At 42.8% G+C, this 26,139-nt stretch overlaps 1 protein-coding gene and 1 long non-coding RNA gene across 7 annotated transcripts in view; one reads left to right on the top strand and one right to left on the bottom strand.

Annotated features, from left to right (window-relative positions):
- The window catches only part of USP40 (ubiquitin specific peptidase 40), a 78,911-nt gene that overhangs the window by 11,001 nt on the left and 41,771 nt on the right, over positions 1 to 26,139 (bottom strand). For all 6 annotated transcript variants that reach the window (XM_081813352.1, XM_081813357.1, XM_081813356.1 and 3 more), the window contains 12 exons: positions 24,760 to 24,830; positions 23,520 to 23,839; positions 20,638 to 20,761; positions 19,167 to 19,224; positions 13,737 to 13,790; positions 12,896 to 12,984; positions 11,385 to 11,471; positions 7,219 to 7,255; positions 5,368 to 5,432; positions 3,566 to 3,640; positions 1,354 to 1,480; positions 114 to 208 (listed from right to left, as the gene is read on the bottom strand). In XM_081813352.1, the coding sequence (XP_081669478.1) occupies positions 114 to 208; positions 1,354 to 1,480; positions 3,566 to 3,640; positions 5,368 to 5,432; positions 7,219 to 7,255; positions 11,385 to 11,471; positions 12,896 to 12,984; positions 13,737 to 13,790; positions 19,167 to 19,224; positions 20,638 to 20,761; positions 23,520 to 23,839; positions 24,760 to 24,830 (1,202 nt within the window). The remainder of the gene's footprint in view (positions 1 to 113; positions 209 to 1,353; positions 1,481 to 3,565; positions 3,641 to 5,367; positions 5,433 to 7,218; positions 7,256 to 11,384; positions 11,472 to 12,895; positions 12,985 to 13,736; positions 13,791 to 19,166; positions 19,225 to 20,637; positions 20,762 to 23,519; positions 23,840 to 24,759; positions 24,831 to 26,139) is intronic.
- LOC145720429 (uncharacterized) lies at positions 11,160 to 17,698 on the top strand. The gene is made up of 3 exons (XR_014143326.1): positions 11,160 to 12,061; positions 15,250 to 15,324; positions 16,132 to 17,698. It is a non-coding gene; the product is annotated as an uncharacterized LOC145720429 (long non-coding RNA).

The raw sequence follows: 26,139 nt of genomic DNA, 5'->3' as shown, positions 1-26,139 counted from the left end.
CCCTATCAGAACAGACTGCAAGTGAGGGAAAAGGAAATAGAAGAAGGTATTATTAATATCTCACTGGAAGAAGCCGGGCCACCACTACCGTGTGCCACAGGAAGAAGCCTGACCTGGGACTTCAGCTCTGCCACGGTGGCATCTTCGGAGATCTCGAGGTCCCCCAAGTAGCGGAGGGAAACCTCCCCGTGCAGGTCACCAGGAGCGCCTACAGAGGACAGAGGCAGGTGTCAGAAAGGAGTGTGGACTGTATTTACTTCCTATTTCTGAAACACACACCGTGTTTTGGGTGTTACAGTTTTAGCACAGCCCCATTCAAGAAACGGGATCTATCCTGTTTGTCTCTCCAGTGCTTGGGATGGTGGCTGCCACACAGTAAATGGCCAATAAATGTTTACGGCTGAAAGAATCATTGACAATAAGAAGGACTTTCTACATTTACTTTTAAAAGGTGAAAACAAAATGTTCTCTTATCTAAAATTCTAGATATAAAAATTGGTAACCAAATTTAAAATTCAGAATAACTTCACTCATTTTTGCTCTGTTGATTGCTAGGCACACTGCTAATACATAACTAAGAAATTAGATTAAGTAAATCAAGTGAAAAAGCTCTCTTCCTGAGTGGTTCTTCTGTCTTAAGGACACCAGGAGCTGGCACCACCTGGAAGATACTTTTAGGAAACTCAGGAATGAAAGACTATTTCCCAGATGTTGTGATATAGAAGGACTATCAAAAAATGAACTGTTTACTTTCATGGAGAAAGACACTGCTTTTTAAGTTTATATGCAATTGTACATGTAATTATTATTCTACCACCAAAGTATTTTTAGAATTAGTGCCTGTCTCACGTAACCCAAACAAACAAAAAAACTTCATGCCAATTTCACAGGTAATTCAATACGAAGTATTTTACTGCTCTACACAGATAACCCTAGCTTGACAGTAAAGGGATAAAAATGTGACTCACTTATGTTAATTTCAGTACTGAGGTTTAAAAGGTAAAAAGAAATATTAAGTGTATGTTACTTCAAGGCACTAAAAAGGCTAATTAAGTAAAACATAATAAACAGAAAAAAATATATAAAGTCGGTCCTACCATAAATATATTCTCTTCATTTAGTTAGGAAGGAAATTAATTTGTGTTTTTTTCCTTTTTTTTAAAGATTTTATTTATTTATTTGACAGAGAGAGAGAGCACAAGCAGGGGGAGCGGCAGGGAGAAGCATTCTATGGTTTTAATAGGTTTTGATTTTTCAACCTTACATTTAAGACACAAACTTCATCGGCCTCTCAGAGTGGAAGCAGCCATTCTATTCTTTATGACATGCCAGCTGCTACAATTCTGTTCTCACCTTGGGTGGAAGCAGCCCTCCAGACCCCACCTGGAGAAGGGGTACCGGTCCTCTGGTCCGGATGACTCTTCCAGTGACCCATGGGCCCCCAAGGCTGGTACCACCAGACGGGCACCTTCAGGAAACCCTGAAGAATGGAGCATTTCTAACTGTTGTGAGGTACACGGATTAACTGAATTTCTACTTTCACAGAGAGAGAAATATCTTGATAACAGCAAATGTTCCTGAATTTATTATTTCTCCTTTTAGATGTATTAACTGCCATGTACTATACCTGCTTATTGTTTTTACAATCAAAAATTTAAGGTCATAAAAATCAGTCTTTGGGATGACTGGGACTCAGGGTTCTTTGCTTAGAAGTATCTTCGTAAATATACTAGTTTGTAGTATCTTACTACAATCAGTGAAAAGTCTAAACGAAATATCAAAACACCGGACAGAACAAACTATACAATAATTTCAGGCCTGGTAAGGGCACCACCAGCACAATGCTCCAGTCAGCGGCAGTTTTCACTCATTAAAGTTCCTACAGGAACTTTATAAAGAAGCAGGAACCTATTGCTCTAAGTTGGATTCCTGTATAGAAACTACATGAAATAAACCTGATCTACTAGCCCCCACACACAAAACCATAAATGCACACTGTTTATGGTAGCAAAACCCACGTACCAACCTCAAGGTCCCTCTTTAGAAGACTAGTTACATTACGGGAGGCCAGGACTTTTGACAAAGTGGTTTCAGTTCTAGAACTTACCCTATAGATACATACATGCCAAATGGCATATATATATTTTTTGCAGTGTGATTTGTATCAACAAAAGACTGGAAACCACCTAAATCCTTGAAGAGACTGGCTGAAAAAATTATGGTGCCTCCATACAATGGAATATTCCACAGCCACCCAATAGAATGAAATAGCTGTGTGTGTACTAACACAACATACATATGGAGACAAATATTAATGGAAAAAGCGAGGTACAGAGTAGGATGTCTAGCAAATAATCTCTGTGTAAAAAAAATGTGTACGTATACAAACGTATATACATGCTATGTACACACACATACACACAGGTACACTGCAAGGTATGTACTTCTGGAAGGATGCAGTGGGAACTGGCTGCCTACAGAGGGAGGACACTGAGTGGCTGAAGGGCGGAGGGATACTTACTTTTCCTGGCCCAGCTTTTTATACACTCCAAATTTCGTATTATGAATATTACCAATTAATAAGTCAATTTTAAATATCACAGAATAAAATATAATTCTATGAAGTGATGCAAAAGAATAAGGTAGGCCTGTGTGTGCGGATGTGGGGAGATCCTCAAGATACATGAAGTGAATAAAAACAAGTGTAAAACAACATACAGAATACGATCCCCTTTGTGTGAACTTTAAAAGGGATATGCACATATTTACATTCTGCATACAAACACGTAACTTTTCTTGGAAGGATATACAAAGGAAAGTAAGTTAATTCTGACTCACTCTGGAGAGAAAAAAAAATGGGAAAAACTCTTTTCATTTTATAGCCTGCCATGTCTTTTGAATTTCCTAATCCTAAGCCAGTGGTTATCTAAGTGCTGGAATGTGGGGTCATTTTTTAAACTTTCATCTTTACGTGTGTCCGCCTTAAAAATAACCTAATAAATAATGGTCTCAAAAAGTGGTTATCCGCAGTGTTTATTTAAGAGCAGCGAAATGAGTGTTCTCGTCTGCAGCTCACAGAGCTATCGGTTTGGTGCGGCTTTCTGGGAAAACAATGTGGCAACACAGAGCCAGCATCTAGTCTTTAAAAAGTTCGTACCTCTGACCTGTTCATTTTGACTTTGGAACCATCTTGAGGAGGATTTCTATTTAAGTACTATGCGTAAAAACAAAAGATTTAAAACAAGCTAAATTTCTCACTGGGGGTATGTGAATTAAACTGTGGTAAGTCACACCCTGGATACAGTGACTGGTTTTGGATTCTGCAGTCAGGTTTAAAAATGAAATACGAAAAGCAGGAAATAAAACGGTATCTACAACTGATTTTATAAGAAGAAAATCTATAAAGATGTGAAATATGGCAGCTGTCTGATTAGAGGACTCACCCCAAATCCTAGCACTCCTCTCCCTGCCTGGCTGTATTTCCCCACAAGGAGAATATATCATCTTTGGCATCAGGAAGCACTAACTGTTATGTACAAAATGTCAATCAGAAACAAAACCTTACCGGAGGGGGAAGTTTTCCTTCAATTAAAAGCAAAGTATCTCCAGAGCATATCATAAGTTCTCTCAGGGTTGCGTCCTGGGGAAACAGAAATTCCTTTATGACTTCTGACGGGAAGAGACAAGACCCCTGGATCTTTTCTTTAAACCTCTATAACCTCTATAACCCTTTCAAGAAAGAAAGAATAAAGCAGGTATCAAGGAGACAGGAAATAAACTGACACTACCTAACACTATCTCATTCTGTCTTAAGTTATAGGGTATGAACCGGAAGTATCATAAAGGCTCTGCAGAGAGGGAGATGGATGGGATGAGAAAAGTAGGATGGAGCTACAGAGGACGAAATATTAGTTAAGCCTGAAGGCTGGGTTGGAGATGGAAAGCTAGAGGAAACGACAAGGAATTCTGATGAAAAGAAGAGCAGGGTTAAGGTGAAGTCCAGAATAAGGGGAAGAGTTAAGAGACGAGACAGACCAGAGTACGAGCTGGAGAGTAACAAGACAGGAAGCTAGATCGGAGGGGTGGTCACAGATGGAAGGGCTGTGAACTAAAGGAATTTTTAGCTGCTTTTTAAAAAAGCCACTCAAGTTTTCTGAGAAGGGGTTTTTAAAGACCAGTCTGGCTGCTGAATGCACGATATACTGAAGTGGGGGAACACCGGACCTGGGGAAGCCACTTGGGTGTAATTTAGGTAGAGGCCAAAAAAAGAAAAGCTGAAAAAAGCTGGGCCAGGGCGGCCAGCCAGGGGAAGGGCCCGGGAGGAGTGGAAAAGCCAAGAGCAAATATGAAGGACTACAGGTGAGCAGGGGAAGCGGCACTGCAGCCTGAAAACACCAGGCCGGGGAACAGCATCATCTCTGCAAAGAGGAGCCAGTTTTGAGGATAGTAAGTTTGGTTTTAGGTGAATTGTTTGATTCCAATTCGGGAATTAGAAGAGAAGAAAATGTGGAAACCACACGACTAGACACACACTCTGACCTCCAAACCTCATGTCTTGGGGATTGTCTGAGGTCTGCGTCTTACTCTGGGCGGTCAGCTTCCCAGCCGAGCCTCAGAGGTGCCTCTCGGCGCGGACTCACTGGGCCCCAGACAACAGAGCGGTTGCGGGGGAAGGCCCAGTCCTCCTGCCTAGATCAGCCTTCTGCTGACGCTCAATGCCACCAGCTGTTACTGGACGGCAGTCACAACAGGACTCGGGGGAGTGCGGCCGACCGCAAGTACCTAAGCTTGCTTTCTCCCTGAGCTTCATCTTGGGACCACTTCTAAGCCCCCGGGTTTGGACCGGCAGGTGTGACGCTATCTGGATCAGTAATAAGATGGTTAACCAGAGTCCAACTATCCTGTGATAATACTGTTCCTAAGGCTACCCGGAGAGTCTGGCTGGATCTAGAGATGCAGTTTCGATCTGAGCCTAAGTGACTGGCTGGTAAGATGAATTCTGCCATCATTAACTTACAGAGAAACGGAGATGAAAACATTCAGGTTTCAAAATTCAGAGTGTATCCTCACATTGTTTCCAAATGTCTTTTGTTCTCTGAAGTTCTCTGCCTTCTCATGAGCAACTACTGTTTCTAGGGACATACTCTTAAGTCAAAAGAGGACTTAACACAGACATGAGAAACGTTTCCATTAGGCTAAGACTTTCCCTCTGACTTTAGCAAAGACCTACCAGGTACAGACTTTTGTATCCTAAAAAAAATTAAAGTTTTCTCTAGAATTTATTCACCAGTGGGGTGAGGGTGAGTATCGTGGATGAAACACAAACACAGTCATTTCTAAGAGCAAAATGTGTAACAATAATCTTACTTCTTCACATAAAGGCTCTCCAGCTTCGTAACACCAATCCATTTTTCGTAAATGCCACGTGTCTCCTGTGAAAGAATCAAAATCAGGATAAAAAAAATTAAGAATATATTTTTAAGAGTTTGTCAGTAATGACCCTTCTGGATGAACGAATATCAAATGGGATTTGAGCAAGTAACTATTAACTAATTTTTAAAGTAAATTCTCTCTTCCAGGCATGAAAAAAATTAGGTGGTTCCTCCAGTTTGGTTAATTTCCTCTCTATTCCACCAAGATCTGCTACTTGCAAACAGGTTAACACTTGCTACTATTACATAACGTTTACATTATACCTCTATCATTTACACGTGCACACACATCACATAGAATACAGATATCTGTATGTCTAGGCACAGAATCTCTTCTAAAATCATTATGAAGTTGTTTTATTTCATGGTCTTGGTTGAAAGTATAGGCTAATATCTCTTAGCAACTGATAATGTGCACAACGAAACTGTTCCTATCCACTTATCAGTTAATCTAACAAAAATAGTGTTTTTGAAATAGCATTTTAATGAAGTTGGTATAAATGAACACTTATGAATGTTAAACAGTCTTTAATTAGACTTCTCTCAATATGCTTGCTATACTGATGAAATGGGAAAGAAATTTTTTGAAGCGGCGACACAAGCTGAATAGAGCAAAAGTTGGAAATCCTGGTTATTGGAAAAAAAAAAAGCAATGTCTTATAAACAGCCACCCCACCCGCCAAGAGAAGCTACAGCCAAAAGAGTAAACACAGATCTAATACTGATCCCGCACAGACCACACAGATCTGAAATCCTTACCATACTGTTCTTTGCAGGCCCTCTCTTACCATTAGTTCTAGTTTTAAATGCAGTAAGAACTGTATTAATATTTAACTTAATCTAAGTGTTTTTGTAAGACTTTATTTATTTGAGAGAGAGAAAGCACGAGCAGGGGGAGAGGCAGAGGGAGAAGGAGAAGCAGGCTCCCGGCTGAGCAGGCAGCCTGACATGGGGCTCGACCCGAGGACCCTGAGATCACGACCTGAGCCGAAGGCAGACGCTTTAACCAACTAAGCCACCCAGGTGCCCCTGTAAGTGTGTTTAAAACACAAAACAAAACCCCACCAATAAGTTAAAGGTGAACACCGTTCCTCCTTCGCAGCATAACGTGGAAGGAAGAACGCGGGTCCTGAAAGCAGAGGCTTAGCTACTCGCTGTACAACTCTGGGTAAACCCTTAACCATTCTCGGCCTCTGTCTTGTCATCTGTGGGACGGGGATGGGTGCTGGTCCCCGCACGGAGGCCTGCTGGCTCCTAGAAGGGTGCCTTGTGTGCAAGGCCTGCAACCTCCCTTCCAGTAGTGGCACCTCAGGTTTCAGCTCAGCCCGGTCTGCCGACAGCCAACACTCTAAGGAGCGCGGCGGGACGCCCCTTGGAGCCCTCTCGCATGATTCCCCCCTGGGGAGCCACTTCAAATACAACCTGGATTTTTCCTATTACATTCCCTAATGTACACCACAGAAACACTGGCACAAAACACAATGCACTGAAATTCTGAATCAATGAGCTTAAAAAGAAAAAAATCAGCGAAGGGCCTGGAAATTCCAGAGGGCAGAAATCCTAGCTTCGTCTCTTCTGAGCCTGTGCTGGAGCCCGTCTAGGTTCTCTGTACTCGCAGCAGCTCATGCATGGCGAGCTTTCTGTTCGCTCGCACACAGGAACCAGGAGAATGCACTGTGTGTGTGCAGACAAACCTGAAGGGCTGTCATCAGGCCCTTATTATAAAGACATAACTTATAACTTATTAGGACAGAGAGAAGTGACATCGTCATGGTCTGGAACTTACCTGGTAGGCCAGACTTCTCCAGCATGAGCTTCAAACACTGTTCAAAAAAAAAAAAAAAAAAAAAGAAAAACCACATTCATTAATTCTGTTTCTGAGGTACAGTATTGAGAGAGATGCCCCTTTTAGACCCTGGGCCTATCTGTCTTATTATATTTAATAATTCCTGAAGGGATAAGGACGTACACAGTTAAGATGATTTGAGGAAGCTCAGCTTCCTAAGAGCTAAAAGGGCCAACCCAGGAGGGGGAAGAAGTTGCAGGTGTCTGCATCCGAGACGTAGATGCGGCTCACCCACATCCAGGTCAGCCTTCTGCTCATGAGGACCAACATTGCGGTTTGGACCGGATAGGACTGATTAGGCTGGTTTCATAGATATATATTAACCTCTGAATCCTACAAAAGGAGATTAGCCTTTACACAGCACCCAAGAGATAGAACTGGCCGCCTATAAACTCAGGGAGAGACCCGTGCGGCGGTGATCCCACGGCAGAAAGCAACAGTGACACACGACTAACAGAAGTTTAAATAACAATAGTAAAAATCAGAAACTCCCAACTTCTTTGGGGGGAAAACCTACTCTTTTGCCTACCTATAAATCTACGGCAAGAGTAAATATAACTTGAATTATACTACACTAGCACAGAAGGAAGCAAGAATAAGGAAGATTACTACTGTACTGCTTGGAGTAAGAAAAAGAGCAAAGGATCAAAATACCCACGAACAGAGGAACACTTTATAAACTATGAGAAGTCTTAAAAGATAAAATGGATTTATACGTACTCTTTTTTTCTTTTTAGAATTTATTTATTTGACAGAGACACAGCGAGAGAGAGAACACAAGCAGGGGGTGTGGGAGAGGGAGAAGCAGGCTTCCCGCCGAGCAAGGAGCCCGATGCGGGGCTCGATCCCAGGACCCCGGGATCATGACCTGAGCCAAAGGCAGATGCTTAATGACTGAGCCACCCAGGCACCACTATAGTCTTAAAAGACCTCTCTAAATTTGAAGTGAAACAAAGTTCTAGTACACATGCAGTGTGATCCCATTTATGATTTAAAAGAAAGCATACGAACAAGTCCAGCTCATTTGTCCCTGAGCCGGTATGAGTGCATCAAAGGTCTGGAAGGACACACGCTCGCTGGTGTGGTCAGATCTCACCATCCCGAGACCATGTAGACGTCTGGCTGAGGGGCTAGGGTAGGGTGGGGATCAAGAAGGATTTTTAGCTATAACCCACCCCACTGGAGTTTAAAGAATAAGTCCATGATTACTTGTATGATTAAGAATAGAAAAGACTTCAATATATACCTACAGGGTGTTTAGAAAAGGCCAGCAATGAGAGCACAATCCAGTAAAACACAGGGAATGGGAGCAAGGCTGCAGCCGAGGACAGCTTCCGTTACTTAAGAAAACGACCAGATGGGCATTCACCTCAGCTGTGTGCTGGGGAGGACCAGAGCATGGAGGCCGATGTGGCTCAGCAGAGCAAGCGCTCGGGGCCTCTGGCTGGGACCCCGAGACACAGGGGGAAGCACACGAGGGCTGTGAGAACAGGAAGGGAAGGGACCACTCAACGTCTCTGTAAGAACAGACCCTGGGGAAATGCCAGGCTGGAAAGAAAAAGATCCGTCAGGAAGCTGCTGGAATAATCCAGAGGAGAGGTGAGCAGGGTGTGACAGTGGAGGGAATGAGATGTGGTCAGATCCTAGATGAACTGTGATGGGAGGTTTCCTGAAAACCTGGATGTGAAACAGAAAAGAATCGAGGATGACTCCCTGGTGTTCTGGCCCGAGCGAGCAGAGAAATGGAGCTGCCACCAGCGACTGACGAGGGAAACGTGAGGTGCGTGCGAGCCAGGACGGGGGTCACACAGCAGGGGGAGGGCTATCAGACAACCAAGAGCAGCTGGTCACACAGGCACAGAGTGCAGGGCCGGGGTCCAGTCTAAGGGAGACAGAAGAGCGCAAACTGTGGAGGGCTGGGCCTGTGACGTGGGGGGACCGTGAGGAGCTGTGGTCTTCCTGAGCCAAGTGACAGAAGCGTTTCAAGGCCCAGAGAGGCATCGATCGCGTCAGAGGACAACGGAGAACTGCTCACGGGACCCAGCCACGTGGAGGGGAGTGAGTCTGCCCGCAGTGGGCTCGAGAGCAGACAGACAGACACTTTGCTCCTCTGAAACGTTCTGCGGCCTCCTGTCTTTGACATGAAAAGCACCAAAAAGTTAAAAGCTAAATGAAAAGCTAGGAAAATATTTACAGCAGGTAACAAAAAGTAGAAAAAAAAATTTTTTTTAATGTTTTATTGTGGACAATTTCAAACACATGCAGAGAGAGTGGTAAACGTGAGCCGTCGGAAGCCACCACCCAACATCCGTGACTGCCGTGGCCCGTCTTGTGCGCCACACTCCCACCCATTTCCTGTCCCGCCCGCCCCCTGCCCCCAGGTGCTTTGAGACAAGAATGTCAACTATCATATCATTTATTAATATTTAGCGCTCATCTCGAAAAGATAAACATTCTTTTAAAAAACATAAGCCTGAAACAATTACGACATCTGAAAAAACTTAAGAATTCCTTAATAACAAATACCCAGTTGGTGTTCATATTCCCCTACCTTTTTTAAGTAATCTCTATGCCTGACATGGAGCTCAAACTCACAACCCCAAGATCAAGAGTCACACGTTCCACCGACTGAGTCAGCCAGTTGCCCTCAGCCCCCATTTCCCTTAGTCTCTCTTACACTGTAACTAAGGTTTTCCTGGTTTGTACCAAGAGCCAAATAAAAGTGCACACACTGCACCTGCCCCTCTTGTCTCCTGAGTCCCTTCAGGACTGTGCAGACGGTGGCCCTGGGCTGCGGTAACACGTCCCCTCTGTCCCCCTGTACTTCTTAGAAACTGACCCTCAGACCTAGGAGCTCAGGTCCACTTCGTTTTGTTTTATTTTGGCAAGAAGAGCATGGGTATCATTTTGAACTACTGTAATGTGTGCGTGTTACTCTTTTTGGATTGTTAGCAGTCTTTCCGGATCATTGTTTAGACACATTAATTCATTAGGAGTTAAAATAACCGCAGTAGTTTAAAATTCTTTCATCTTATTTATTAGCTGAGATATGTCTATCAAAACACCTTCTCCTTATCTATCTGGTTACCCTGCAGTATAGCTTCCAAAAGAAACACAGGATAAATGCTTGACCCTTCTCCTTATGGTTCCCCAGCATCCACTCTGCATAACCAGTGAAGATGGTCTTTTTAGGATCACTTATGAACTCGTGGATTTTAAGTATGCATAGTAATCAGTTTTATTATTATTCCCACGAAGGCTCAAACTGTCTCATCTGTGACTAGCAGGAGCCTCTTCAAGTTGGCTCCTGAGTTTCTCCGCAGATCCCAGCAATCTTTGCTAGCGTTACTGCTTCTGTCAGGATAAGATGTTCCAGGCTCACCTGACACGTTCCTGACCTAGATACAGACCCGGCTGCTACTCCAAGAAGCCCTGATTCCTTCCAGTAGGAAGCTGTATTTAGCAACCACAATCTGGGTGCTGGGGTGCTTGCTCCCACCAGGTTGGTCACTGTGTCTAAGCTGTTTTAGGGGAAAGAGCTAGAAAAAATTTTAAAAAACAAACATCAAGTTCATTCTGACTCTTCTGATTCAAATTCAGGAGTACAGGCTCTACTCAACTACCCCAATGCTATGTGTCTCTCCATTTTCCAAGACTGAAAGTCCTAGTTCTCCATGATGCTACCATAATTATTACCCCATACATACACACACACACATTCACGCCCGGGGGTGTGATTACGTATGTGTATCCCTAAAAACACCAGTAGGAAATATGCCAAAATGTTAATATTAGTGGGATAAAGGATAATGAGGGGTTTTAATTTTTTCTTTTACTCCATTTCTGTGTAGCCCAAATTTCTATAATAAACAAGTATTACTGATAATCAGAAAAAAAAAAGATAATAATCTTATTTTAAAAATTTGGGCTGTTCACCAATTTTCAAGTTCCCAAAACTACTCATTTAGTGAATGCACAGAATTCTCTAAAGTATATTATGTGAACCCTAGCCTCAGGACCTCAAATTCCAAACACGGGTTACCATGGCTCCCCATACCAAATGCCCACAGACCTCTCCCCACACCAGAAAAAGTAAAATTACTCACATCTCTCACAGATATTGTTTCTTCTACTATGATCTCCATCTCTGTACCAGGCTGAACATCACTCCCCACAGTGAAAAACAGGAACAGCTAAGATCAATGAATGCAATTTAATCTAAATTTTAAAATTCTATAAATGTATTACCTGCTTCCAAAAAAGAAAAGCTAATGGTCCATGAAATTTTAATAAAAATCTTATCATATAAAAATAAAGATGCTGGGTAATTTAATGTTGCAATTTAAACAATAATCTCGACGACCCAGAAACGTAAGATGCTTCACACGTGTTTCCACTCCCACAGGTGTTACATCATTGTTTCTCTCTCCCAGATATTATTTATCCCACCATGATCTTCATTTCTTTCTTGGTCACTCCTCAAAGGGATCGGCCACATGCTGTAAGCATTAACTGGGTTTTCTCTGTCATTTGGCTGTGATCTTATTTTCTGTCCAGGGAATCTGATCGCCTGTCAGTTCAGCTCCTTACGGCCCTCCCTTTCCTTTCGAACTCTATCTCACCTGTCATGTTTCCCTCCTCCCAGCTTGTCATACATTCTTACGTGGCCAAGTTCAGGGGAAGAACAAATTAAAGAGGCGGTAGCTGGGAAACTAAAGAAGTGCATCTGGGAACCACAGGGATCCTGACAGGAGTCCAGCTCCGGCGAAACAGAGTCTTACCGGTAAGGACCCTGTGAATTTTGGACTGTAATGAAACTTTACTGAACACATAGGGCTTCTGGCAGACCCAATACTTTATACAGAAAACGAGGACCGATTGAAAACAAAGCTGCTATGAGACAATTGTATTACTGCAGAGAGTAATTCAGTCCAAAATCCATATGCTCTATTTCATTACATCTAAGATGCCGCTGGTTGTCCCTCAGCACTTCCTGCGCCACTAAGGAGGAGAAACAGTGCAGCTGCTGCAATCAGAGGCCACTGACTGTAACATGGGTCCTAACCTTGCAGATGGCGAAATGTGGGGAAAAGGGGTGCTGCTTAGAATTTCTGAAACAGGGTGGTTCGAACAGGTGGCCAACTTTAAAAGTCCCCCTTAACCACAAAATTCTCACAAAAAAAGAACCTTATGAATATGCTCTGACATTGATATTTTTGATTGTTTTTTTTTTTAAAGATTTTATTTATTTGACAGAGAGAGCACAAGCAGAGGGAGAGAGAGGGAGAAGCAGGCTCCCTGCTGAGCAAGGAGCCTGATGTGGGACTTGATCCCAGGACGCTGGGATCATGACCCGGGCCGAAGGCAGCTGCTTAACCGACTGAGCCACCCAGTCGTCCTTTTTTTTTTTTAAGATTTTATTTATTGATATTTTTGATTTAAACACAAAGAACTAGATGGTTCTTTGTATGCCTAACATACAAGGTATCGTTTAAGAAAGAAAAAACTTCTAAGAAAAATGATTACTGGGTGCAGTAGTTAAGGTAAGAATCACGAAATTAAGAACTTCTGATTCTGGGAAGCTTGATCTCATTCTGTCAGGTAGACCCCATGTTACCTGAGAGGAAGTTGGCGCTTTTCCAGGACACAGTCCCAGTGAACTCCCCATCTTCAGTTCTGCTTCCTTCAAAGTGTAACTGTCTGGCACTACAAAGAATTTGGAGAACAGGATGAATGTTATTAATTCCTACCTCTCTGGGCAAAATAATATACTGAAATCAGCCTTCCTTTGAAAATCAATGTCAAGAAAGAAAAAATATGAGATGTACTCCATGCAAAAGGATGACCTGTATTACAGTTATGTTTGATTTTCAATTTCCACACTCTAGGATATATCTTCCTATCTGTACAACAATGCTAAGAAATAAGAGGCAGTTATGAATGTTTTAGATTCATACTTAATAAGAATCAAAGAGCCATTGTTTACTTGGATTAAAAGCTAGCTTTTAAAAGATTAAAAGCCGAATTGATTCATGAACGATGGACCAGCCTCTTCCACATTCAAAGCTGCTGTGGTGACCATCAGTTAAATTAAGTCTAATGACAGGATGCAGAGATGAGAACAAAGTCTATTCTACAACTCTTACCACAGTAACATGAGCAATACAAACACTTTGACAATGAATCTAGAAAAGATACAACTCGATCAAAACAATTGCCTAAAATGAGGATCAGCTCATCAGAAAGATAGGTGTTTTCCTTTAGAAAACAGAAGTGTTTGAATTTCTGGTTACGATTTTCTATAATACGTGAAGACAGCACTGGGACAATAGTATGTCTAATAAGTTAGTTTCTAAAAGGTAATTTAAGGATATTAGGTACTGGAAGACACCATTTAAATAAGAAAGATTGATGGTGTGAGCGTGTGTCCATATTTGAAGGCTACCACAAAGATTTACCTGGACAAAGCAGCTTCCCATTTCTATCAATAGGTCTCAAACAGCTGTTCTCAGCTACAAATAAAAAGAAGCTGGTTAGTGCACCAAAAAAACTAGAGATGCTCTACTGTTGCAATTAGCAGAAAGCTATAATAAGCTACAAAACAAAAAACCCCCATCAAAAACAAAAAACACCCAAGTACAGGCAGTCTTCAGTTCGCACAAGGCCACGAGAAGGCCTGCCATGCCAAAACCACGCGAGGCCAGCTCAGTCACCGTGAGGACACCGCAGCTGTCCTGGCACCTCTCAACACTGTTGTTATAACAGTTAAATCTCCATCCGTTACACATGTACAGTCAAATTTAAAAAATAGCAAAATTAGTATTTACACTGCAAGTTAAAACACTAGAAACATTTGAGAATTTTTTTTTTTTTTTTGTAAAAAACATCAAGTCTAGTTTACACAGGGCTCGCTTCTTGCCGTAGAGCTTACAATACCAAGTGAGCATCTTTTCTATCCCCGAGCGAACTGTCATCCTCTAAGTTTGCTCTGCTTCCCAAATTTCCTGTTTTGTGCTTTCAACCTCATGAAGGGTCTGTAGGAGGCTCCTTGGACATGAGGGTTTTTGCCAGCATCACCTCCTCAGGGATCTCATCGTCCTGTCACAACCACTTTCCTCACATCCCTTCGTGTCCCCTGGCTGCATATCTAGTCTCCGGAGAGATAGCAGTGCCAACATTCCCCCAGCCAGCTATTTCTTCTAGGCCTCTGTAGACCTTCCCAGCTGCACCTTCATCTCTGCGAAGCAAGTCGCTTAGCCATGAGTGCAAGATGTCACGTGGCCTTACGGTGGGAGAAAGGGGACAACAGGCCACACCCTTGGCTGTGGTGCAATGAATACCAGACACTCCAGAGGGAGGTAATCGGTCACCGATCCTGATGCACATCTGCTATTTACGTAGCGACATGTGGAATGAAGAGCTAGCAGCAAAGTTTGCACTTCATGCAATTACTCTGTTCACGTGCAGCGTAGCAGACATTGGAGCCACGCTGTTGGGCGGCTGACGTTATGTAATGAGCCATGGTAACTGAAATTCGTGCAGACTGCCTCTATGTAAAATTTGTTAGGTGATTTTTATGCTTATTAAACGGATTAGGGCCAGTGGGCCCTATTTTTGCAGGTGTGAAGATTCTGGCTTTGTGGGAAGGAGCGCTCCAGGTTTTGAGTCCAAACGGAATCCTTACAAAGCCGGATAGGAGTGGGGGCCTGGGAGGAGGAGTAAGGCCTCCCGGGAGGACAAGGATGAGGGGGGCCTTCTGAGTCCACACTCTTATCAGACCACAACAAATCGCTGAGATTCCAGAGGTCTACATGTTACGCAGCGGTACCGTGCAGCTAGCAAACCATTCTAATACACATTTCCCAACCACTGAAACAGCTTATGAAGAGTTCTTCAATTTAAAAAATGCATCTCAACACTGCCTCCTTAAAGTATTCTTTCAGTTCACAAACTGTGTCTTCCATGTGCCAGGCGCCGACCAGAAGAGGACAGCAGAGCAGTGAGGGGAAACAGCCACGGACTCTGCCGTCTCGTCTGACGGAGGAGGTGGGCCTTCGCCACACGAGGCACTGGGGCAGTGAGGCGCGAGCGTACGAGGTACCAGGAGAAAACGGATGTTAGCTGAGATTGAGCACTCAGGGACGACGGCAAGTAACATTTTAGCTCAGGGCAAGTGGGTGGCTGAAGTCAGCAGAGAGGAGGGAAGAGACAGTTCAGGGAGAGGACCCCACTGAGAAGTGGGGCGCCGAGGGGTGCGGCGGGAGCACTGGCACACTAGAACCTCTGAGAGCCAGCGTGGGAAGTGTGTGAAGCAGGAGAGGGGACCATAGGAGGTTGCGAGGCCGTGGTCGGACGAGGCCGGTTCTTGAAGGCTGGGTTGAGGAAGGAGCCTGTGTGCGATGGACAAGCACTACAGGGCGCAAAGCAGAGGGGTGATACGCTCTCATTCGCCTCCATTTAAGAAGATCACTTGCTAGAAGGAGAACGGTTCAGAGGGGGGCAAGAGTGAAAGAAGGGAGACCTGTTTCACGGGAAGATGATAAACTCTTCATTTTAATAAACCATACGCTTTTAGTCAATTTGAGGTGTAAGTTACAATAAAACATGTCCTGTTTAAGTGTACAGAGTCTGATCTAAACGCTCAGCAACAACCAGTAAACCGAGATAGGATTTGCATCACCCCCCAAAATTCCCTCATGCCACTCTGCAGTCAACCTCCCCCTGCAATCCAATTTTCCGCCCCATCACTAAAGCATGGGTTTTTTGTTCTGAAAATTTCACATAAGTGGAGTCATAAGAGTATGTGCTCTTTTGTGTCCGGCTTCTGCTTTGAGAGTCACCCGTGTTTTGCAGGTGGTGGTAGCTCGAAGCTCGTGCTGATGAACAACCTCCTGTTGTTACGCTACAACACAGTTTGCTCACCCATTCACCGCCTTATGGACTTTTGGACTGTATCCACTTTTCCATTATGAACATTTACATAGAGTATCTGTAAGGATATGGTTTCATTTTTCTTGGGTAAGGCACCTAGGACGGGTAAGTGAATGTTTAAATTCCTAAGAAGCAAGCTAACTCTTTACCATTTTGCACTCACGCCGTAGTATGTGGGAGCTGCTCCACATCTTCGCTAACGCTTGGTTTTGCTGGGCCTTTAATTCTAACCATTCCACTGGGTGTACAGTGGTGTATCATTGCGGTTTCAGTCTGACAGCTAATCAGCTTCATGGCTAACGACACTAAGCATCCTTCCTGTGCTTACTAGTCGTCCATAGGAAGGTGTTCTTCTGTCAAGTGTCTTCCCCATGTGGGCTGAGTTGTCTTCTGATTAAGTTACAAGTATTTTTTTTATACAACCTGGATGCAAGTCTATGTCAAACGTGCTACAAATTTTTTTCTCCCAATTTGTGGCTTGCCTTTTTAAATGCCTTTTGAAGTACAGAAGTTTTAAATTTTGATATTGCCCAATTTATTGTTTTTTTTCTTTTATGGTTTGTGCAGGACTCCTAACTAAAAAAAAAAAAAGCCTTTTCCTTATGATAAAAGTAACAAAGATTTTCTCATAAATTCTCTCCTAGAAATTTTATGGAAATGGTTTTAACATTTAGGTCTATGGTCCATTTTGAATTAGTATTTTACATGATGTAAGGCAAAGCTAGAGGTTCATCTTTGCATCCATGGATAGCTAATCGGTCCAGCACCTTATGTTGAAAATACACTATTTTTCCCCATGGGAATACCTTAGTACTTTTGTTGAAAGTCAAGGGACTTTCATTTATTTGCACCTATTTCTGGATTCTCAATGTAGTTCCAATGTAAATATTTTAGGCTCAAAAACCACATACAATCTCTATTGCAGAAAAGGAGCCCTTCAGGAGTGTGAAAACTATTCTTAGCTCACCGACTGCACAGGAACAGGTTTTGGCCTAGAGAGCTTGCTGACCCCTGCACTAGGTCTGCTCCTATGCTAGGACCCACTGTCTTGACGCCTACAGCTTTAGCGTGAATCCCGAAATCAGATAGTGTGACTCTTCCAATCTCTTCTCCCCTCAAGTTGTTAGGATACTCTAGGCTCTTTGCATTTCCATGTAAAGTGAATCAGCTTGTCAATTTCTCTCTCACACACACACACACACACACACACACACATAACCTGCTAGGATTCTGAGTGAGGATGCACTGAATCTACAAATTGATTTTGGGAGAATTTACTTCTTAACAATGTCATGTTTTCTGATCCAGGAACATGGTGCATCGTTCCACTTACTTACATGTTCTCTGACTTTTCACAGGGATATTTTCTTGTCAGTGTATATGTCCTGCACATATTTCAATAAATTTATCCCCAAATATTTCATGATATCTTATGCTATTAAAATGTTTTCCTAATTTCATTTCCCATTTTTTTCTGTTGCTAGTAAACATACAATGGATTTTTTGTATTAATTTTGACTTCTCGTTAAACTTCCTAGTTCTAGTCTAAGCTTCTTAAGAGAATCCTTTAGATATATAGACAGTAAGCACATCCACAGTGCTCACCACCACCGCATTAGGAAAATCAACTGAAGACACAATGAGATTAATTCATACCCACCAGCGTGGTTACAATCAAGAAGACAGATACAAATACTGGCAAGGATGTGGAGAAACCGCAATGCTAGCACACGGCTAGCGGGGACGTAGATGGTTCATCCACTCAGGAAAGTAGAATGGCAGTTTCTTATAAAGTTAAACACAAATGTGCCATATGACCCAGCAACTACAATCCTGCAGATCTACCCGAGAGAACCGAAAACATGTCCACACAAAGAATTACATGCAAATGTGTATAACAGCATTATTCATAAAACCTCCAAACTCGAAACAATCCAAATGTCTATCAAGAGGTGGAGAAATAAACAAAATGTGATACATCCATATGATGGAACACTGGTCAGCAATAAAAAGGAACACATTTCTGATACACACTAAATCATGGATGAACCTCAAAACTGGTATGCTAAGTGAAAGAAGTCAGACATGAGGGAGTTCATATTATATGGTTCCATTTACTTAAAATGTCCAGAAAAGTAAGTCTAGAGAGACAGAAAGTAGATGAGTGGCTGTCGGGGCTTGGAAAGCAAAAGGGGCACGAGGAATCTTTTTGGAGCAATGGAATGTTCTAAAACTGGACTGTGTTCATGGCTGTACAACTCTGTACGTTTACTAATCATCACTGACTTATCCACAGAATGGGTGTTTGATGGTATGTGAGTTATTATACCTCAGTAAAGCTGTTAAAGAAAACCTACTGCCGAGTGAAGAGTGAGTTTCAGAATGTTATATTCTGTATGATAGAATTTAAATGTGAAAGTACAATATACACATATCTATACACCTATATATGGAAGCATAATGTGAACAGAACAGTCGAATGCATACGGAACACACCCAAATCAGATATACTGACTGCATTGGGGGAGGGAGAGAGAAGAGGTCTGAGGAGGAGAACACAGAGAATTTTAACTTTATTTACAATGTTTCAGACAACAATAACGACATGATAAAATGTTAACATTTGTCCATGTGGGTGGTAGGGCATGAACTTTCCCTAAATTATTTTTTGTACTCCCATATTTCTTTTTAAATATTTTATTTATTTATTTGAGAGAGCGGGAGGGAGGGAGCACAAGCAGAGGAGAGGCAGAGGGAGAAGCACACTCCCCACTGAGCAGGGAGCCCAACGCGGGGCTCGATCCCAGGACCCTGAGATTACGACCTGAGCCGAAGGCAGACGCTTCACCAACTGAGCCACCCAGGCGCCCCTGTACTGCCATATTTTTTTTTTAACCAAAAATCAAAACAAAACTAAATTAAACCAAAAAAACCCAAGAGCAAACGTAAATGATTACCTAGTTCCTTCATTAATTTTAGTTCCTTTATGGCTTTAATTCGAAGATCAAACACCACCTACAACAGAGAAATAAACTAGTGACTGTGTGCATGAGACCAACGGGAGGGGAGGGCGCCGAGGCCGTCAGTGAACGCGTACACAGCTCAGCTGACTTACCGGTTACTGGACAGAAGTTTCTGACTACTTGAAAAAAGATTTTTTTCCATCTCTGACATTCATTTCCTCTCTTCTACCAAGTTAAAACCAAAAACTGGATCTTAATAGTTAAGCCTTTACCAAACCGATGGTAACCAGAACAGAAAGACGAAAAGCTAAAGAAACAATCCTAGCTACAAAGGCAAAAAGCTGAAAACCCACACTAACTTTTCTAATGAGAGCAAACAAAAGAAAATGCAGTTAATTGTATTTCTTTAGGTTAAGAATAATGAATTTAGGGCCATTGAGCATAAAAAAATATAAAGATGGGCAACACTAATCCAAGGGCACTATTTAACATTTTTGTTTAAATTACTTTTAGGTTGTTTTCTTTCTTTTCTTTTTAGTTTAGGCTAACTGCCTCTAGGGCATGGGAAATTTAGGGGTAAAAGTGATGTCAGCAATCACGGACTGGACCCTCCCAGGAGCGCCCCACACAGCACCAAGAAGGAACGGAGACTGGAGTAACCGGACTTCACCAAAGCCTCCCACTTAGGGTGGCAGATCTGCCATACCAACCAATCCTAATGCACCCTAAGAAATTAGAATATTTATAGAAAACATTCTAATAGGTTTCTTTTGATGTTCTAGAAAAAAAAAAACCTTAATGACTTGAGAGACCACATGAATGTAAAGAGATGTTTCCCAGAATGATGTTTAAGGAAACCAGGTCACAGTCTTCAAGTGGAAAACTGAAGGACTCCCTTTTAAGAGCAGCTGACTTTAGAGTGCACAGAGTACGACGCAGAATAATTTAAGATAAGCTTAAAAAAACAAGCACCAAAAAACAACACAACACAAAACCAAAACATATTTGCCTGGTTTAAAAAATAGAGAAAAGATTGTGGGAAAATGGCATTTTATATTTATCAAAGCTAGGGGATTCCATGAACTAATTAAATAGGTAAAAGCCTACATTCTAATTGTAGCCTTGGATGGAAAAAAGGCACATATTTTCTTGAAACATGCCAAGGGCTAATAGAGGTAAATGAGCGGTAATCAAATGTTAACAATAAAATGTTGATTTCCTCCCCCCACATTTTTTAAAAAAGTAAGCTCTACGTAGGCCCAACGTGGGGCCTGAACTCATGACCTTGAGATCAAGAGCTGTGTGCTCTACCGACTGAGCCAGCCAGGTGCCCCAAAAAGTTGATTTCTTAAGTTCTAGAAGCCCACTGAGACAAGCGTTCTGGAAGATTTCACGTACTGCTTTTTAAATCAAACACTGTTAAACTAGAAAACTGTCCACCAGACGTGAACTATAATCTACTCACTGTGTTCACAGTTGCTGATATTTTAACTTGCTTCTCTTCGGATTCTAATTCACATAAATTTTGAACTTGGAGCCAGTTGATCTCATTCATACCAGCGAACCATTTCCCTTGTTTGAGCAACAAACTGTAGGAATAGGGACATTTTAAAACACGTGTCTTTACACAGTGCTTCTATGGATCAGAAAGGATCAGAAAATTAATACTTTTCCTTAGGTACCACTTCCAAAATTCTGCATGGGTGCTTTGATGTGACTAATTAAAGGTGACCAAGGTCTACTGAGCTGGCTTTAAGAAAGCTATCTTTCTAGGGCAGTGCCAGGCAGCTGTGCATGGAGTCTATTTCAGGACTCCAAGTATGCTCAGACTTATACAAATAATTTGTTACCACATTTTTTGTTTTGATTTTTGCGTTGCCACATTTTTCAAAGAGAAGTGTTGTCACGGAGTAATCCGCGGCTGACTTCGGCCTGCGCACTGGAATCACATGGTGAGCTTTCAGAGTACTGATGCCAGGATCTAAATTCAGCTTAGTAACAGGACAGTCATGCACAGCTGTATAGACAGACGCTACATAAAAGTGCCTTATATAAGGGGTATATCATTCCCGTCGTACCCGTCGTATATTTCTAGGTTTATTACAGTTTTCTTTTTTTTTAAAAGATTTTATTTATTTGAGAGAGAGAGAGAGAGAAAGCATGACAGGGGAGAGGGTCAGAAGGAGAAGCAGACTCCCCGCTGAGCCAGGAGCCTGATGTGGGACTCGATCCTGGGACTCCGGGATCATGACCTGAGCTGAAGGCAGTCGCTTAACCAACTGAGCCACCCAGGCACCCTATTACAGTTTTCTTTTACAACAGCAGATGGCCTACGAGAACAAGTACGGTGTCTCGCTCTAACAAAATTTTCCTCCACATAGTGGTACAGGGTCTGGAGGAAGGAGTGGCTTTCTAATTCACACAGACGCGCTCAATGCGTGGGCAGAGAAGTCCTCTTGGGAGTGTGTATCAGAGTCCCGAAACACAGCGCTACTCTGTATTTCAGCTGTTCCACCCAGGGCTACATCCTAAAGACAGCAAAGTTTTTGGTTTTTTGTTTTTTTAAAAGATTTTATTTGACAGAGAGAGACATAGCGAGAGAGGGAACACAAGCAGGGGGGAGTGGGAGAGGGAGAAGCAGGCTTCCCGTCGAGCAGGGAGCCTGATGTGGGGCTCGATCCCAGGACCCTGGGATCATGACCCAAGCCGAAGGCAGACGCTTAATGACTGAGCCACCCAGGCGGCCCGAGACAGCAAAGTTTTAAGCACAAAGATGTTCCCTGAAGACTACCCTGAAGTGGTGGACAACTGGATGAGGACAGTGAGGATGACATGGCCACCTTTTACCAAAAGCGTGCAAACTCTCCATAAGCACTGAACGCCCACACCCTCTGGTTCTAGGAAGCTGGGACTCATTTCTATCCTCATTTTGCAGAAGAAGAAACTGAGCAGAGGGAGATGAGGTGACTTGCACAGGGTCGCACTGTCAGGACGTGATCAAGCTGGAAACAAGCCCCAGCGGCTCGTCCTCACCCCTGCACAGACTGCCTGGCGCGGGAGCATGGGTAGGTAACATCAACACCGACTGCTACGTAGCCGCGCCACGAGTCTACAGACACTGGGAGGAAGCAGGATATAACCGTCCATGAAATAATCATTAGTAAGCTTCAAAAGAAAAAAACCTTCAAAAAACAACAACAAAAAACAATTATTTGTGCTCAGGGCAGAAGGAAAGCTAACAGTGACTGCCCCTGCACAGGGGACACTGTTTCGGGCCTCCTGTCATCACTTCTGTATTTCCCAGTCCTAATACATGCTATATTACTTTTTTTTAAATTTAATTTTGGGGGGGGCAGAGGGAGACAGAGAACCTTAAGTAGGCTCCACACCCAGTATAGAGCCCGATGCAGGGCTCGCTCTTACAACCCCAAGATCGTGACCTGAGCCGAAATCAAGAGTCCAACACTTAACTGACTGAGCCACCCAGGCGCCCCACATGTAGTACTTTTTATAAAGGAACATATAATAAACTTTTAAATTAAATAAACAAAGTGCAGAAATAAATGCCCAGAAAATACTTGTCCGAAAAGAGTGATAAATACAAAATAAAGACTGTTCCAAGCGCTCTGCCTCTGGGTCACAGCCACTATGAATGATAAAATGGAGACTCCCGACTGATCATGCAGGGAACGATTTGTCAAGTCTTTAATATATGGAAACCGGGAGGTTACAGGGCAGGACACACTGACCACAGAAATGTAGCATAACAGACGTGGACGACAAAATGGAGACAGGCAGCACTTCTGAGCTTCCAGTGTGACTCACAGGAATCAAGAGCGTGATCACCCATGTACCTGCCCTCTCTGGGCAGCTGGGAGGGTCTCAAGACTCAGAAAAAGGATTATAATGAAAAACTCAATTGCCTTATGGGAGACTTGTGACAAAACAGACAAATCTAGCTAGATCTTAATATCCTCCTCATGAAAAGATTCAGGAACTTTCTTTGTGAATGTGCCTTCAGTTTTGTAGGAAGTGCTAATCGGAATTCATTTGACAAGATTCTGCTTTATAAACAACTAATCTAGATTATATCTCCTATACCTACATTATTTAGTTACCTCATTTACCAACAAATAAAAATTTAAAAAAATCACATTATAATATCATCTTCCTCCAAGCTGCCTAACCCAGAACACTCCTGTATACGATACCCAGGACACAATGTTTAGAAACAAAAGGAAAATACTGAACTATTATCAGTATTAAAATAAAGCTTTCGAGTTCTAAGCGACAGAACTATCATAAAAATAACTTAAAAAGGAATTCTCTTATATTTCAGCAGGTTACCTGTTATCATCTCTAGAATCCTGAACGAGAACCGAGCTCTTGTTCCTGAGGCCCTGCTCTCTGAACGTCTTCTTCAGGTCTTCCTTGGGAACAGCGACCCAGTTCTCTTCCCCGGCAGGGTCCGTGGCGCTGACGAAGAGGACACCCACGGGCACTGCCAGGGCAGTGAGCACAGCACCCACTTCTGCATTGGATGGAAAGACGTGTGGAGACTCTACCAACTGCTGACACTTTTCCCCCTCGCTGCTTGTTGCTAAATGAAGAACATTTAAGAGCAGAGGTTCACAGTCACTCCCGGTTGGAATCTGGATGCCACCAACCTACAATAATACCAAGACAACCATTAGTATAGTTTCTATTTGCCAAAATCAGGTCAATGTAATCACACAGTAAAAGACTACTCTTAGAGGGCGCCTCGGTGGCTCAGTTGGTTAAGCGACTGCCTTCGGCTCAGGTCATGGTTCTGGAGTCCCAGGATCAAGTCCCACATCGGGCTCCCTGCTCAGCAGGGAGTCTGCTTCTCCCTCTGACCCTCCCCCCTCTCATGCTCTCTCTCGCGCGCACACGCGCTCTCAAATTAAATAAAATCTTAAAAAAAAAATACTACTCTCAGAGAATTCTCTTTTTTTCTTTTTAAGTGAAATGTCTTAGATGTATCAGAACTTTAGATTTTTCCTTTGAAACTTTCTCTTAGCCTTCTTTTATTTTCTAGGAGAGCAATGTGGAGTGGAGACAGAGATGTATGTGTCCTCAGCAGTGGTAATAAAGCCTTAGCAGAAAAGAAAAGAAGAAAAAAGCCTTGGAAATACAAGAGATGGACCAAGGACAGACCACAGCGTGGGTGAGATGCTGCTCGCCCCTTTCCTGACTTGCAGAACCCCCTCCGCTCCTGTAGGTCACCGCCCTAACTCAGGGTAGCTACCTGCCCCCTCCTGAACTCCCTCAGGGAGCATGCGCAGAACCCTCCTGCAGGAGCTGTGCTGGTGGGGTTAGGCACACAGGCCCGCCTGAAGGACAGACTGATTACACACCTTCGGAGGGAGCTTCTGGCACTGCAGACACACTTGACAACCATCTCCTTAGCATACGACTAACACTGACTGTACCTAAAATTTGTCAGACATTTCAGATGTTTTCTAGCATCTAGTTGCCTTCACAGACACTGAATAAAGTTTTCTTACAATGACACTTATAAAAAAAATCAAAAACCATCATGCATATCTCTTCAATCCGTTCTTACCTCCACCCCATTCCATACAAAGAGGTCTTCCCCGTCTGCAATCTCCATTTCACACAGCATCAGGTCATCCCCTAGAAGATGAGCTCATCAGTGAGACCATTCATCACAATCACCAAAACAACTAAAGAAAGAGCTGAGACACTTAAATATTGTTTGAAGCAGCAGTCTCATCAAGGAAAATTAAGAAAAAGGCAGTAATTGCATTTATTGTGTTGGTATTATTTAAGATTATTTTTATCTTTATGCTTTTCATTACACTCTTTAGTTTTTTGTTTTTGTTTTTTCACTTTACGTAAGTATCTCCCCGTGTTAACATGTTACAGAAGCTCTGTGAGCACGAGAGCAGGGGAGGTGCTGACCAAACCGACACTGTGTGCGGGAAGGAGGCTCAGGCAGCATGGGGCCCCAGACCCAGCACTAACCAGCTGTCTGGCCTGTGTACTGCGGCCCCACGCTTCAGTTTTCTTGTTTAGGAAATGCAGGTAAAAGAATTTTGTGAAAATCAAATGAGATAATTTATATAAAACTTATCTCTGGATTTGGTATGGTGAAGTCCAAAATAAATGTAGGTCACCGCAGCTGCTACTAATATTACTGTTTTGTTGTTATTCACGGGTAGTAAAAACGTTTAAGCTCTCCAAGTACTCTGGGAGAAAAAAAAAAATCAAGCCATATAAATAAGATGTTAATGGTTTGAAACCATTTTGCTAAAAAAAATCTGTGGTAATACAAAAAAATTCCACAGCCTTTTATTATTTTTTTAAAAATTTGTTTGTGAAGGGGCACGTGCACCCCAATGTTTATAGCAGCAATGTCCACAATAGCCAAACTGTGGAAAGAGCCAAGATGTCCATAGACAGATGAATGGATAAAGAAGATATGGTATATATATGCAACGGAATATTATGCAGCCATCAAAAAATGAAATCTTGCCATTTGCAACGACGTGGATGGAACTAGAGGGTATTATGCTAAGCGAAATAAGTCAATCAGAGAAAGACAATTATCATATGCTCTCACTGATATGTGGAATTTGAGAAACAAGGCAGAGGATCATAGGGGAAGAAAGAAAAAAATGAAACAAGATGAAACCAGAGAGGGAGAAAAACCATAAGAGACTTTTTTTTTTTTTTAAAGATTTTATTTATTTATTTGAGAGAGAGAATGAGATAGAGAGAGAGAGCATGAGATGGGGGAGGGTCAGAGGGAGAAGCAGACTCCCCGCTGAGCAGGGAGCCCGATGCGGGACTCGATCCCGGGACTCCAGGATCATGACCTGAGCCGAAGGCAGTCACTTACCCAACTGAGCCACCCAGGCGCCCCATAAGAGACTCTTAATCTCAGGAAACAAACTGAGGGTTGCTGGAGGGGAGGGGGGTG

This window comes from Leptonychotes weddellii, chromosome 3 (genome assembly GCF_054177405.1).
Source record: "Leptonychotes weddellii isolate Sample4059 chromosome 3, ASM5417740v2, whole genome shotgun sequence".
Classification (NCBI taxonomy): Eukaryota; Metazoa; Chordata; class Mammalia; order Carnivora; family Phocidae; genus Leptonychotes; species Leptonychotes weddellii.
The sequence above is the reverse complement of the archived record's forward strand: the minus strand, read 5'-3'. Positions and strand labels throughout refer to the sequence as shown.